A 15,206-nucleotide genomic window follows, 5' to 3' on the forward strand; every position below is an offset into this window, starting at 1 on the left:
TAGTCATATTAGGTAAGATGTGAATGATTGTGCTACATTCATATTGCACTGTGCTACAGTTACAGTGACTTAAAGAAATGTGCTCACGTGGCAGGATTGCTTTATGTGTTGAACTTAAAATGTAGTGTTGTGTAAGTCAATAGTGCAGTTATGAGTTCAAGCTTTACCTGGAGCAGAATGATAGTCTGACAACAGGTGTGGACTTTACCTTTAATCAGGGTCATTTTATAACATGCAAGGTTGTGATTTAATGTTTATCAGGGAGGAGACCCAGGTGTTCTCTGTTGGCCCAAAAATATCTTGTAAAAGCTTCTGAATCTTCTGATCTTCTTTGAGCATTTTACTCCAATACGAGTCAACAAGATTTAATGCATCTTTCCATTGCTATTGTAAAACAACATTTTCTTTTCACTTTACAGTTTTTCTGCCTCCTCCTGCATCCTCGATATTGTCCCACCTTCCTTTGTAACAACAACTAGTGTTCAAAAATGAAGCTTTGCATGATACTGTAGTTATTGTATTCGTGACAGGACTCTTATCCTTCTTATCCACTTTAAATATTGAACTGAAAATGTAAATATTTGCACACACCGTTCCATGCATGACTGCACTTACCGGTATGCAAGAGCAACAATGCTGTTGCTTTGTACTGTTCCTTTCATAACCTGGAATAAATTCTATTCAATGATAAAAAGTTTCTTTGTCCTCGGGGCAATTCAACAGCACACAGAGCAGCAAATGGACAGTGCAAGTATACTAAAATTAAACCAAAGTAAATTCATTTCAGTTTTTAATTGTAGCATGTTGCGTCACTGGTTAAGCGAGTAAACGCTAAAGAAAATGTAATGTTACATTTTATCTTGTTTTAATCTTGAGAAAAAATACCAAATGTCTAACAGAGCTCTAGTCCAGGGCACGTATTCACACAGATTCTGAAAATGCACTCAGAGGGCTCCTAACTTAGCTTAAATAAAAAAATAAAAAAAAGAATTTATCTAAGCTTTGGAGTGATTTAGGAACATTCTCAGAGAGAGGAAGAGACAGAAAAGCTCTGATTGGTTGATCCAAAAAATAGAGCAAGAAAAGCGCTCCCTTAGTGTAATGGTCATAGAAGGATGGTGAAGTGAATTTGGCCCAATGAATCTCGTCAGTGTGTTATAATGAACATGAAATCAACATCTCTGTTGAATAAATTATGTTCTTTCCTCCACAGTGTTTAGCCCTCTTGCCACAGTAGTCTCCCCGTGCTGACAGTTACATCAGCATATGAAGGGCCTTTAATGCGTGTTTAGATGCACATGTGGAATAAACCACCACGCATAGCTCACAATGTACTGAAATAGTCCAAGACGGATTGAAATGTCTGAATAATTATTTTTGTCTGTTCAGCCCAGCTCTGAATCAATAAGAATTATTCTTCATTCAGTGATTGGAAAACGTGTCTCCATTGTCTCCTGAGCTTGAGAAACTCTGAAGCCTGTTTAAAGCCTGTTTAATCAATCTTAGCATGAAGGCCGTAGCAGAGAACTGCCAGCAAACGAGATACAGCTCATCAATAGATATTTCTGTATTGTGTTTAATCAGTGAGAGTTGCTCGACAGTGGGTGAGACTTCCATGATGTCTGACAGTGTATCTCTTAAACAAACAATATATAACCGGTTAATTCAAGAGCTTCACACTTGTTAGCAGTGAGGCCAACTTTAACAAGTTAGTCCACATCCACCTGAACCTTCACCTTTACGTCATCATCATCCCATTTCCATCATCTCCATTCAAACTCTGTCTAATCTCTCTTTTCCTCCAAACATATTCCTCATCACACCAACATGAATCTGCTCACATCAGTAACTCAGCTCACCATTTAGATGTATTGTTGTTGTTGTTCTCATTTATTTGTTTTATGAAATAAATGCATTAAGTTGCAACAAAATAAAAAATAAAAAATGCTCAACAATCAAAAAAATCCAGTGAGGCTTAACATTAATGATAATTAAGTAACATAATGACATGTAATGTAAATCATGTAAAGTAATACATGATAAATTTTGATATACAAGTTTATAAAAAAAGATGACAAATCAATTTATTAAAATGCGCCCCTCACTCTACCATTAATATTGATTGCATGTAACTTGGTTTTAACAAAAGATATATGACAGTCACAGTTTTTATTGTTTTCATTTAAATGTTTTAACATGGCTTATATAGCATTTCACATCTTTGATGAATCTGACTAGAATTCTTAATGACTCGCACACAGTCATTTACATTCATATTCACACTGACGTAGCAGGGCACACAGGATAAAAAGTACTTCTTGGCTGAACAGGTCTGTGTTAAAACGATGCTTCAGAAGTGTTTCCATCGAAGGGAGGAGAGGATGGCATGGATGAAGTAGAGGAGAAAGGTCAAGTAAGCGAATACCTGCGAAACACACACAAACACAAAGCACAGGATTGAAGAGAAATCCACCTTTTTGAAGTATCAGCTGCGGTGTTTCACATTTCCCATTTGTCATTTCATTAGGCCCTATGGTGTTCAATTTTGCCCTCGACTTTCACCAACCATCTAACTTTTGGACAAAATAGCATATTTCCGTTCCTGTTAATAATCACACTTTAAATTCAATTCAATTCTCCATATGAAGAGTAGGAAGAACATCAGTAAACAAGGTAATAGCTCGCCTAATTCCTTGTCAACACACCGCTTAAACACACTTAACTGAAGTTGTTTGTGGCTACCTTCTAATCTTGCTAGCTTGTCTACTACAGTCTGCTTTTTTCTTGGCCATGCACAATTCTTCAGTAAGTCAATAAAACAAGAAATATGGCGTTAAGTGAGCTTCAAAGGTGCTATAAGATGGTTTAGCAACAGAGCCAGTCTAGCTGTTTCTTTCACTTTCCTATCTTTGTACGTTAAGCTAAACACGTTTTGCTGCTCGATGTAGCTCTAAAGTGTTTGTCACAAATGGGTGTGGCTTTTGGTTTAGAAAAGTTGAGCAAATGCGAGTGCCTTAAACCTGTATTCTTTATAATGGCCAACAGGGAGGCAAGTTTAGACACAAACAGTTTTCCCACCCCAGAAATACAAAGACCATCCTATAAAAGGTAGCCCATTATATTTCTTTATTGTGAGAGAGTTGTAAGAGTTTGTATGTTTTTTCAGTACTTAGGCAGATGAACATTTTCGTGTTTAAATTACATCCTTGAATCTGTTCTCACCACAGCAGCGATGTCGATCTTGTAGATTTTTAAATTGCCTTCTTTTTTCTTTTGAAAGGTTATGGTAGACAAAGCCACACTTGCGCTGAGGTAGAATATCACTGCCAAGAAGTGGTAAGCAAAGTCCTGGACACACACACACACACACACAAACAAATATACCAAAAATTAAAACAAAGACTTAGCCCATCACTACCATCATATGTTTTGCTCTCTCAGGTCTTACAGCAGCAGCCCAGCCAGAGCTGTTTTTATGGCATCCAGCAGCAAAGATGATCAGCCAGAGGAAGGTCATGACGAAGCAAAAGACGGAGACAAACATCACCCAGCCCAGAGGGTTCATTGGGTCCACATGGGTCACCGCAACCAGAATCCAAACCAAACCACCAAATACCTGTAGGAATGAAGATGAAGGATTAAGGGTAAAAATAACCTTTTTCATATTAGTCTGTTTTGTCCATTTCTTCTCATAATGTTTTATCTGTGACATAAAAATGTTTTTTGTGGGGAGTTTTCCTATACAATGTGATATCGTACCCCCACCATAAGTGTTATGACACTTTCTGATCTTTAGACAGTCTCAAGCACCAAGATAATCTATGAAACTGACATGTTTCTTTTTCTTACTGCCTATTTGATCTTGGCTGCAGTCCCTTCGGGATTTAACCGTCAGTTTTGACATGGCTCAAAAGAAGTACAAAGGCAGATATACAATTGAGGAAGTTACTACTCGTCAACTGTACAACTTTATTAAAACTATATACAATGAGCTGTATGGTGTTGTGATGAAACGCTTGACAGTGTATCCGTGATAAAAGTGACCAGAATAGATCAGAGAGTCAGCTTTTTTTTGCTGTTTTGGCTTTCTTCACTACCATTATTTTTACTGCAACTTGGGATAGTGCTCAACACGTCATCTGTGTTGTTGTAACAACATCACCTGCAGGCAGGCTGATTAACACTGCCATACATGGATCAAAAACCAATGGCAAAAGAAGAATTGAATTTATGTTTCATATGAATCTATTTTTCAATTACTTTAAGGTATTTACAAGCTACAACATTTGAGATAATCTTACAAAAACAAAACAAGCATTCCCTGAAAAAAGAAAAGATCAAAAGTTTAAAGTAAAATATTTAATTACAGCCACATCTCTAAAATCTCTCTATATGTTTCCTTTTCACGCACTTCTAAGCAGAGTCTGGTTGATCGTTTGTCAGATTACATGGGAATAAATGTTCAGCACATATGTAAGGTTTGAATTTGCTGATGCTGGAGCTCGTATTATGGAACACCAAAGTGTGAACTCTCAGCTATAAAAATGATACCACAACATCATTTTCAAACATCTTAAACTCATTAGCCACTTTCAGTGATCTTACATTGCACTGTGGCGCACATGGAAGGGGTACACTGAACATTTGTGAAGGCATCATCAATGCTGACCCATAAATATTGGCAGCAACATTTGCTGCCAAATAAACAGCTTCTTCTTCAGTGAGGGACTTGCTTATTTTAGCAAGACAATATCAAATCACATTCTGGACATATACTATGAAAGCATGGAGTAAAAAGGGTGTAGGGTGGTAAAGTTGGTGCTCTCCAGTCCTCATACAACATCCATTCAAAATGTGAGGAGCATTATGAAGGTTGAAACAAGCAAAGGAGGCGCTGAACTGTTTAACAGCTGAAATCCTACATGAAGCAAGAATGGTAAAAACGTACTACTTTTGAAAAAACAAAACAGAATTTGGTCTCCTTGGTGTACTAAATGCTTACAAAGTGTTGTTAAAAAGAAAAGGTTACACGACAGAGTGGTTAACATGACCCTGTCCCAACATTACGTGTTGGTGGGACTATCAAAAAAAAAAGGAGATAAAGTTGTAAATGCTGGGCAAAGTCTCAATGCCAGTGTACTGACACAAAACTTCACACATTTAAATGTAATCCAGTTTTCATTTTTTAAAAACCCTCCATCCGCTGTCTGTGTAAAAACAAGACATCAGTGAACAAATGAATGTGGAACATGCAAGGCAACCTTTCCCTTGAGAAAAAAAAATAAGTATTCATAAACGACAAAAACATACCTTTCTCAGGGTAGTTATTCTTCCAGTGGTCATTGAAGCAGTTTCTATCTTTTGTCATCATTCAGAAGAGAAGAAGAGTTGGCCGCATTTTTTCTTAGATTAGTGCCAGGGACACAATGTGACTGAAATGTGAGATGTGAAGAGACATAGCTGCTCCCTCCAGGTAAGGAATATGCGTCTTCCTCTGTTTTACCACAATATGCACACTTTTGCATGGCACTCATTATTCAAAGTTTCTAATCCATCTTAAATGTTGTATTTACTCTGAGTTTTAAAGGACAATATACAAAACTTGTTCTGTTTATTAGAGACCGGCATGTTATATAGAATGACGTTGTGTAATTTACATTTTATGTCCGAGTTAAAAAATTACTTAAATAACCAAAGAAAGCCCTGAAACAATATTGGTACTGTGTTGACCAATTACCTTTTCTCTCTTACAATGGCTATAATTTATTAATTTAAATTATTGTGTGACGTACAGCAGTTTGAAGAAAGGGTAACCTGATCAACTTTTGAAATATACATCACACAAGGTTCTTTGTTACCATGAAAGCACGTTTTGTAGCCTTTAAAAATCCGTCTTATCAGTTTTATCAAAGTTAGAAGAATAACAAAGTCAGAGCAGTTCTGAAAATAGAGCAAAAAATGAAAAGTATCCTTGTAAGAGACTTCAATGTCTACTGTTTTGTCTTGGTCCACTCACCAGTTCAGGTATATAGAATAGATCTGGGGCTGTGGTGCAGATCTCCTTCCCGCTGGGAAGACTCCCCATCGGCTGAGCTGTGGTCGCAGCCATCTCTGCCTGTTCCCTCTCCAGGTGCCGAGTATGAAGCCACCTGTCCTCTCCTGTGAACTAACGGAGCAGCAGCAGCAGCAGGTGTTTCTGCCTCTTATAGCTCAGCTTAGGTAGCAGACAAACCCGTTCTGCTATCCCTACCCACAACAGCTCCTTGAACCAGACACACCCTCCATCCTTCAGTGCCCGAGGCTGTACCTGTGTGAGCTGGTGACCTGTAAAGAGATTTTGAAACCACCAGAAGAGGAATTTCTCTTCCCTGTGGCTACAGCCCACTGACTTTTAGATTGTGCTATCTTGATGACCCCTTCGTTGTGTTAGCTGAGTGCCTGCAGCCTCAATTTATACTCCACGCAAGGGTTATAATGGGAGCTTCAGTTCAACATAAAGATTGGCTTCAGGGGTTAAAATGTTTTATTTCAACCTCTTCCACCTTTCTGACACTTAAGCAGAGCCATACAACTTCATTTATTATTTCTTCAGTATCACTATTTTAGTGGAACTTTATATTTTTTTTTCTATGATGTAAATGCAATCTGTAAAACATAGATGTAGCCTCAGTGACGTTACTTAATGTTTTCTGAAGACTTTTGAAGCCCAGCGAAGGCGGCCTCCATACTGTAAATGCCGTCAACGGGGAAGTAGTCCGTATCAGTAAAGTATCCAGGGAGAAAAGGCAGAGGCCAGGACGAACCCAGACGGAGGGCAGGAAAGATAGACGCAGTCCAGACACATTCAGGAGTGGGTCTACAACACGCAGAGTCACCGAACCACAGTTCACTGTACATATACTCTCACACTGACACATACTGCAAGCATTCAAATAACAGGCTCCAACTGTCACACAATCTTCCATGGGGACAAAAAAAAGTTATTGTGAAACTGTGATCCAATTAAAATTGTATAGAAATGTGTTGGTAATCACTTTCACTTTTCTTATCCGTCTCCTTCTTGATCAAAAAGGACTGAAATAAACAGAAAAGCCACAATGTATAAAGGTACTATGAATTTATTGTATATCATAGATTTTAAATAAATATACTGTAAGTAAGTAAATTGAAATCATTTAATATTTACATTCTTGGATTTTTATTTTTGTACATCCAAACAGTAAATCATATGCAACAGCCTTTCATATCACCCAGAGCCTTTAATCGAAAGAAAGCAAAATATCTAGCTATTGAATTAAATTCAAATAAAAAGACGTATAAAGTGTTATAATTTTCGACAAATTATTCTTTATTCTAAGCACAGTTGTCCCCTCGTTTATTCATTGTACGAGACACAAGCCAGTTATTCTTAAGTGAATACAAAAAGACATTTAGAAAGGGTTATTCGGTGTTTAGTCCGATAAAAGATCAGCTGGTTATTTAGGATCCTCTCTGCTTCCTGTTCTTTATTGTGTTAAGACCTCTTCCATCGGATGGCGGAGAAAATGGCATGGAGGAAGTAGAGAAGAGTGGCCAAAGAGCACATCACCTAAAACACAAACACACACACACACGAAACGACGGTCAAGGTGGGGTAGTAAGAGGAAGGTGCTACAAAACAAAAGGTGTTTGTGTGTGTGTCTGTTTGTGCATTCATATAATGGTCTGTTTAACATACCACTGCTGCAATATCCAGTCGGTAGTTCTTGAGAAATTCAGCCAAAATAGTACTTGTTGAAGACCCACTATTTAGGGAAACCCCTTTCAGATAGGTGATATAGGCCAAATCCACCAACGCACTGAGGTAGAAAACTGCCGCCACAAAATGGAAACCAACATCCTGCAGAGAGACAAAAAGACAAAGAATAAAGATGAAAGGAAATAGGGAGGAAGAAGATGAGAAACAGGGGAGGAGAGTTAGACAAACATGATTTACTAGAGTGCAAAAGTGGGGAGCCAAAAGTAGAATATGAAATACAAAATAGTGGCAGCAACTTAACATTGCACATACATTAAGGACCAATGCTTACAGGTGCCTGATTCATTGCCTGGGGTATCAGAAGCTTAAAACCAGAGTCAATAGCAACAACAGAATAAGCTGTTCAGCATTAACAGAAAGGGTTTGGCAAGTTTTTCATGGATGCAACCCACATACTCACAAGCTCTGCTGCTCATCCAACAAATGCATGTTCCTTACAAATATGGTACAACTTAAAGGAATATAAACAGGCTTTCCAACGGTATAGGATTTATTGCCAAGTAGCATTGCTACAACAAAGAAATAACCTTTCTAAGATCTGAGAGAGCTGTAAAGGAAAAGGAAAGGTGTTTTTCCAGAGTCTTCTTGCCAGTTGTAAACTAGTTACTGTGGTTACAAATATCAACCAAAACGCTGTGTTTCGATTCTCCAAATAATGGTTTATTGTCAATTATATCAGACTTGGTAAAATATCCACATTTTACTTACAATTTAAATCAAAACATTACTGAAGTGCACTATATAGTTTGTACTGCAAAGACAGAGTTTTTAAAGTATATGCTTCAGATGACACTTTAAACTTTAAACTAGTCATATTTATCACTTTAAAACTCTCAACTTGAAACTGATGGATGCCTGATAAGAGACAGAGAAAAGTAATCTTCTTTCTAAAAGGCTCTTATTGATTTGAATCATTACACCAGCAGTTGTAGTTTTTCTTTTTTTTTCTTTTTTGTTTTATTAGTTTAATATTTATACATATTAAACTAATAGTTTAGTAAACTCCTTGCCACGACGAGGAGCTTAACAATCTTTTATCTGAGACACAGTTAGCTTAGCTTTCCAGATCCCTTAAAACAGGGCAGCACATATAGACCGGCTTGTGACAGTAACAAAACTGTCGACCAGCAACTCTGAAGTTCAATAATTTACGTTAAGTTTCATTCATTCATTTCATTTGAACAAGTACTGCAATTCACAAATAGTTTAATTGTAAGTTAAGGGGCCAGTTCTTTTGATATCAACCAACTTTTTTATTTATGAATTTAGAGACGTTTTTATACAAATATTGGAACTGTCAGATAAAGACAGCCTAACTGCTTTACCCGGATTAAAGTCTTTAGTCGTTGTAAGTCGACACAGTTGTCTGTAAACGTGTGTTCGCCTAATGGCAGCTGGAGGGAATGTCTCACCAGGGAGGGCCAGATGCTGCTCTGATTGGCACCACAGAGGAAAATGAAGAACCAGAGTGTCGTCAGTACGAAGCAGAAGACGGACACGAACATCACCCATCCCAAAGGGTTTTCTGGAACTATACGAGTCGATGCCACCAGGATCCACACCAAACCTCCGAAAACCTGTCGGGTCACACAGGAGAGGCAGAAGGTGAGTAACAACAACATGTGTATTGTCTCCTAAAGTCATCCTAAAGTTTTCAGAAGCATTTTTGGTTGTGTTTTTACATTTCTGAAGCATCAGAAAAGATTTTAACCACCCACATTTGCTCAATTACAGCTCTGCGTCTTTAAACCAACATAACAGATTTTTGTCTAACATATTCTGAGAAGCAAAATGAGAACTCAGCACATTTTTTAGTGCATTATAACTAGAAAAGATTAGCTATGTGCTTTTAGAGATTTTTCTTAGAGACTGTATTCCAGGGATTGATATTGACATTTCAATTAATCTAGGTACATTATGCCAGTTGACCTGCTGTGGTCACCAAACACATTCGTATTTGTTAGGCTACGAAGAAAAACATCAAAGAAAAAAAGTTTCTTCGAGTACTTCTTTAGAAAATTAGTCATGTATGCCTTTCAAGTAGAGGTTGGTCCTAAGGACTACCCAATGAAAACATTCACTCATGCATGCAATATTGTACACCTAGGGTGTATGTTATTTCACTGTCCTCCTTTGACAAACACTCTCTGGTATTTAACAAGACAATGATAAGAGGCTAAAGAACTGTGATAGGAAAACTCATTAAGTCTCTTTTACCTTTCATTGTGCAATAACACTTTCTTATTGTTGAAGTACATGTTAAGCTTTGATCTAAATACTAAATTTAAAGTTGATTAAATGTGTTTTTTCTGCTTTGACCGATGACTATATAAAACTGTCATGGCATACTGAGACGCTTCAATTAATTACATTTCAGATGCTTTTATCACCTGTGCTCTTTTACTACTCTAACAGGTGAACACATCTGCTGCAGATTATAAAGGTGCTCAATCAATTACTAAGTAGCCATTGAGTGTCAGGAGTGTATCAGGGGTGCAGGGAAAAGGATTGGAGTGAACGCATTCAGATGAAACAAGCATCTCACTGCTGGAGAAGACATCTCATAGAACTGCAGCAGCAAACACACCCCTCTAGGTAAAGGGTTAGCATGAAGAGACTATAACTTACCTCACAGCTGGAAGAAAAAAAAACTAAAAACCTTTGCCATTGAGGAAATAATACATAGTAAAAACAAAAAAATAGTACTTTTAAGTGTTTGTTAAAGAGTTATTCGACCCACTTCTAATTTCTGTAAATTGTGTCACAAATGAGTGAGTGAGGAGGAGTGAAGCAGGTTTCGCTCAGCTGTGCAAACACAGGAAGGACTGACTATTAAAGACAGCCACTGTGCTTTTTTATTCCAGAAACCAACATTAACTCTGACCACATAAGAAGTCCACCCCACCCTGAATGAAACAATACACCTGCAGGTACTTCAAATATTTCTTGATGATTAATTATTTTATGTAACCGTTTCAAGAAGCTGTCTATGGCAGCAGGACATTTTATGTATCAGTTGATGCAGACTTTAAAGCTCTTCACACGCAAGATGTCAGGATGTCCATGCACTTTTTTCCCTGCATTAAGATAAAATGTCTAGAAGCTTTAAGATGCGTGGGTTTCCAATAAAAATGTCTACATTATACTAAGAGTTAAATGACACAAAGCAAGATATTTCTTTTATGCAATCAGTGTTCTCATGTGCCTCTTTTTAAAATGGTCCTTCAGTTACCTGATACTAGATTTAAAAAAAGACGTTTTCGTCTATTTTATTTTTATTTTGTAAGGCACTTTGTAACACTGCTTTGAAAATTCTATATAAATAAAGTTTCTTATTTTGATAAACTTTACACTTCAATCAATTAAAGGATAACAGACCTGTCGTTGCAGGTAGCACATAGGCCTTGAAAATGTTTACTCCAGGAAACTACCGGTAAGTCATATTTAAGTCAAACATGTTTTAATACCGCCCCATACTCAAAGAAAAAAAATATACTTACAATACTATACTTTGTATTGCTCTTAAACCGAGAAAAATGGTCGTCTATATCAAATTATTTGCTTCAGAGTTGAAATGTAATTCCTTCGTACTTTTAGTCTTTACTTTTATGTGGTTTATGTATTTCAAGTTCCCTCGTGTGAATTACTTTCTCTTAAATTGACCTTTGTGAAAAAAACACATTATCATTCAAATCCCTAACTCTACTGAAACAAACAAAAAACTCAGACATTTGGATGCCAAGATTCGAAAAGCATATGAAGCAACAGTTACCTTAGAAACACTGAATCACTTACTCCAAACATAATTGTACATGTAGCAAATATTGAGAAAGCCTTATCTCCGCTACTCAACAACCCAGATTTATTTATTTGCATATCTTAAACATCCCTTTATAACCTTTCCATTCTGCTTGAATTTACGACAGTTACACTCAATTAATCCTTCTGAGTGTGAGTGATAGCAAAACATGTCACAATGTTCAGAATCCTCTAAAACCAATCCTAAGGCATGATACATTTTTACTGATTCATACAGTGCAACTGACCTTTACGAGGTAAATGGATTGACAATGAGCACTGATGTAGTAATGAGGAGTATTGTTTGAAACTACAAAAAAACAACAACATGAAAACGGGGGTCTTTTTGTTGCTCTTATCTTCACAGCTGCCTTTCCTCCCCCCAAAAAAACACTGATGGCGGTAACTTAAGGCAAACCAGTACATTTCCACACCTGACCAGAGGCTTGTTTTGTGAAAAGGTTTACTGGCGAGCTGCCAGAAAAAAATACCCAAGGCAGCAAGTAAATGGCGCGAGATGATGGTTGGTTTAGATTTACACCTCAATCTGCAACCTAAGCTTTTTTTCTGCCTGTGTCACACCGATTTAATCTTAAATTCCCTGCACAGAAACTAGTTTTGGAATGCTTCACTTAACAGGAGGGCAAATCCTATATGACCTAAACTATGGAAAGTTGTCAGTTTTTTACCTTTACCAAATGTTGTAACCTCAGATAACCCAGATATATATTTAAAAGGAAAAAACATCCATGTGTTCAGCAGACTTGAGTGATGCTCACAGTAGCGCCATTTAGCCAAGATCAGCTTCTCTTAGCTCTTGACAAGAAACGTTTTTTATAGTTACATTACAGCTTTTTCTCTTTACGGTCTCAAGCTGTTTGTCAGCAGCTTAGAGTAATTATGCACACACATCATGTATGCAATGTTTTAAAACCTCAACCTTTTTCTTTTAAAAAAAAAGCTTCCTTTTTTTTCGCTGTACAATTTTGTGACGTGTTCAAGTTTTCCTGATGCTATGGCAACTTCTGTGTTGACCCTAAACAAGGTGCCCCATTGGAACAACTGTCAATTTATATTAATCTGGTTGCCAAACACCTTGTGATCCTGAGTCAGCCGCTAGTAAGAGTAGCCTGTGGAGAGCTAGCGTTGTATGCCCTTTATTAGGATGATGTGACTCAATATCGTAGGTCGAGTTTAGTTGCAGCAGTTGAATCAGTAGAAGATAAAATGCCCATAAGGATGTATATATGCAGAACCAAGTTTATAAAATAGAGCTGCAGATATTATAAAACAATTATCTATTCTGGTATGTTTTTAGACCAGACCAAACCTTTCTTCTTCTATCATCATTGAAGTTGGTTTGATGGATACTTTTTCTCCGTTTGATACACATACCTAACAAATTACACAACACAACTAGTCGGAGGTTCATCGAAAACAGAAACTCCTTTCAATTGAGAAAATGAGGAGGTAGGGTCAAGGAAACAAGGTAACAATCTGCATGATGCTGACTTAAAGAAGTGCTCGAGAAGGTTACAGTTAAAGAAAGCTCATATTTTAGGCCACAACATACATGGGCAAGTAGATTAAAGATGCATAGCTCAAAACCAGGACTTAAAGGAGTAGTGCTTTAAGCGTAAAAGAGTGGGAGATGTTTAAAAAAAAAAAGAAACTCACAAACTCTGGGATGTAGAAAATATCAGGAATAGAGACGAAGATCCTGCCGCCTGAAGGCAGGACGTCAACCCCAGTGGTGGAAGCCATAGTCCGAAACACAGTGTGTGTGTGTGAGTGTATGCGTGAATGATTTCAATTAAATGTGATGTGTATCCTGTTTTAACCTGCTTTTTAAAGGCAGTCTTTCTGTCCTTTCCTCCCTCCTCCTGCACCTCCCTTTAAGTCTCCATCTACTCCACCTACCCATCTATTCCTCTGCTCGAAACTATACCAGTTTGACAGGTGCCTTTCAGCTTTGTTTGTGCAGCAGGAGGATGTCTCTGATCTCTGTTCTCTCTCTCTCTCTCTCTCTCTGTGTGTGTGTGTGTGTGTGTGTGTGTGTGTGTGTGTGTGTGTGTGTGTGTGTGTGTGTGTGTGTGTGTGTGTGTGTGTGTGTGTGTGTGTGTGTGTGTGTGTGTGTGTGTGTGTGTGTGTGTGTGTGTGTGTGTGTGTGTGTGTGTGTGTGTGTGCAGTTTGAATGTGTTTGAGTCTGCCCTCATGTTTTTAGTGTTTGTGTGTGTCCCTTCCAAACTCGTTTACATACACACATGCAAACACACACACACACACACACACACACACACACACACAAAAAGTGATTGTGAGGCAACTAATTTAGAAGGACTTGCAGGTTAACATCATTAACTCTGACTTTGTTAGCCAAAAAAGTAGATTGTGTGACTTGGAAAAACAAAGAGTTTGATAAGTACATCCAACCAGCTCGTTCAGTGGATCATGTTTTGTATAGTTTTCTGTGGGTACCATTCAGATATCTGAACACTATAAAACACTACTGTAACCATGTCAACTTAAATCAAAAGACTTCTGAGGCTTATGCACCTGCAACCTTTTTGACTTTCTGATTTGACGCAAAATTAAGAGTGTTGCCTCGACGTTTTAAAAGTCCGTATCAGCTAAATATGAGTCCGAGTTTAAGAGTTCTTTTAATTCTGTGTCCAAATTTGTTTGTATAGAAACCCATTGGACTGCATTCCTGCAAAGTTAACTTTAAGGCCAAAGTAAATGGATGGAGAGAGGGTCGGTTAGGTGTTGCTAATGTAGAGTGCACTTGCGGTTGAGCAACAAAGACGAATGGATCAGGACAGCTCAGGAGAATTGGGAATGTCACACAGAGACACTCGTATAGATGAATGGGTTTTGAATGAAACAAGAGAACAAGCAAAGAGCAAACAGTGAAAGAGAGAGACTTGGAGAGACGAAAATAAAATGCATTACTTTTTTTTTTCCCCAGAAGGTAATTAAACCAGCAGAGACAGTGGAAATAACAGATTATTGGCTGTTTGGTGTGAATTACTTGGGATGGATTTGCCATCAAATTCCATCAAAGGAAACGCCCACAGGTGCCTCCCTTAAACTCCTTAAAAGCATGAACTGAGTAGCTAATATCAACAAAGGGTTGTCAACCACCACAACAAAGCATGAAAAATTGTTTTGTGTCAGTTTACACAATACAATGTGTTGACTTGTTGCTAACACAATCCATGATCACAAATGATTAGTGTTGATAAAAGGAAACATCAAATGTCATGGCTGATGGAGTAAAGTCATAGAGATGAACTTGATGATGGTCAACCATGTTTGATCAGTGGGGTGGCAGTAGCTCAGCCTGTGCTGGACTTGGGGTTGGGAACTGGAGGGTCCTGGTTTGGACCAAAACTTTGAGGTTAATTTGGTTGCTGTAGAAGTGCCAGTTCACTACCAAAGCACTGCCCAGGTGCCCTTGAGCAAGGCGCTGAACCCCCAACAGCTCAGGGATACCCTCTGTGTGCACCTCCCTCTGACATCTCCCCATTAATGTATGTCCATAAGTCCTGTTTGTATTCTGGGCCTATGTGTGTGGCTCACAAAAAAAAAGTTCCTACACACATATCCT

At 37.9% G+C, this 15,206-nt stretch overlaps 1 protein-coding gene across 2 annotated transcripts; it reads right to left on the bottom strand.

Moving 5' to 3' along the window:
• Positions 1–1,890: 1,890 nt before the first annotated feature.
• LOC306836298 (myelin and lymphocyte protein-like) lies at positions 1,891–13,360 on the bottom strand (the record flags this gene model as incomplete). Of its 2 annotated transcripts, XM_079363298.1 has the most annotated exons (5): positions 1,891–2,425; positions 3,223–3,348; positions 3,449–3,616; positions 9,211–9,375; positions 13,274–13,360. In XM_079363298.1, 5 exons carry the CDS (start codon positions 13,358–13,360, stop codon positions 2,351–2,353), a joined length of 621 nt encoding a protein of 206 aa, XP_079219424.1. In that variant the 3' UTR covers positions 1,891–2,350. The 2 variants fall into 2 exon arrangements, with proteins under 2 accessions (XP_079219424.1, XP_079219423.1); XM_079363297.1 differs by lacking the exons at positions 1,891–2,425; positions 3,223–3,348; positions 3,449–3,616 and adding exons at positions 7,137–7,588; positions 7,718–7,879.
• Between the last annotated feature and the right edge of the window lie 1,846 nt (positions 13,361–15,206).

Source organism: Symphodus melops (assembly GCF_947650265.1).
Source record: "Symphodus melops genome assembly, chromosome: 15".
NCBI classification, from domain to species: Eukaryota; Metazoa; Chordata; class Actinopteri; order Labriformes; family Labridae; genus Symphodus; species Symphodus melops.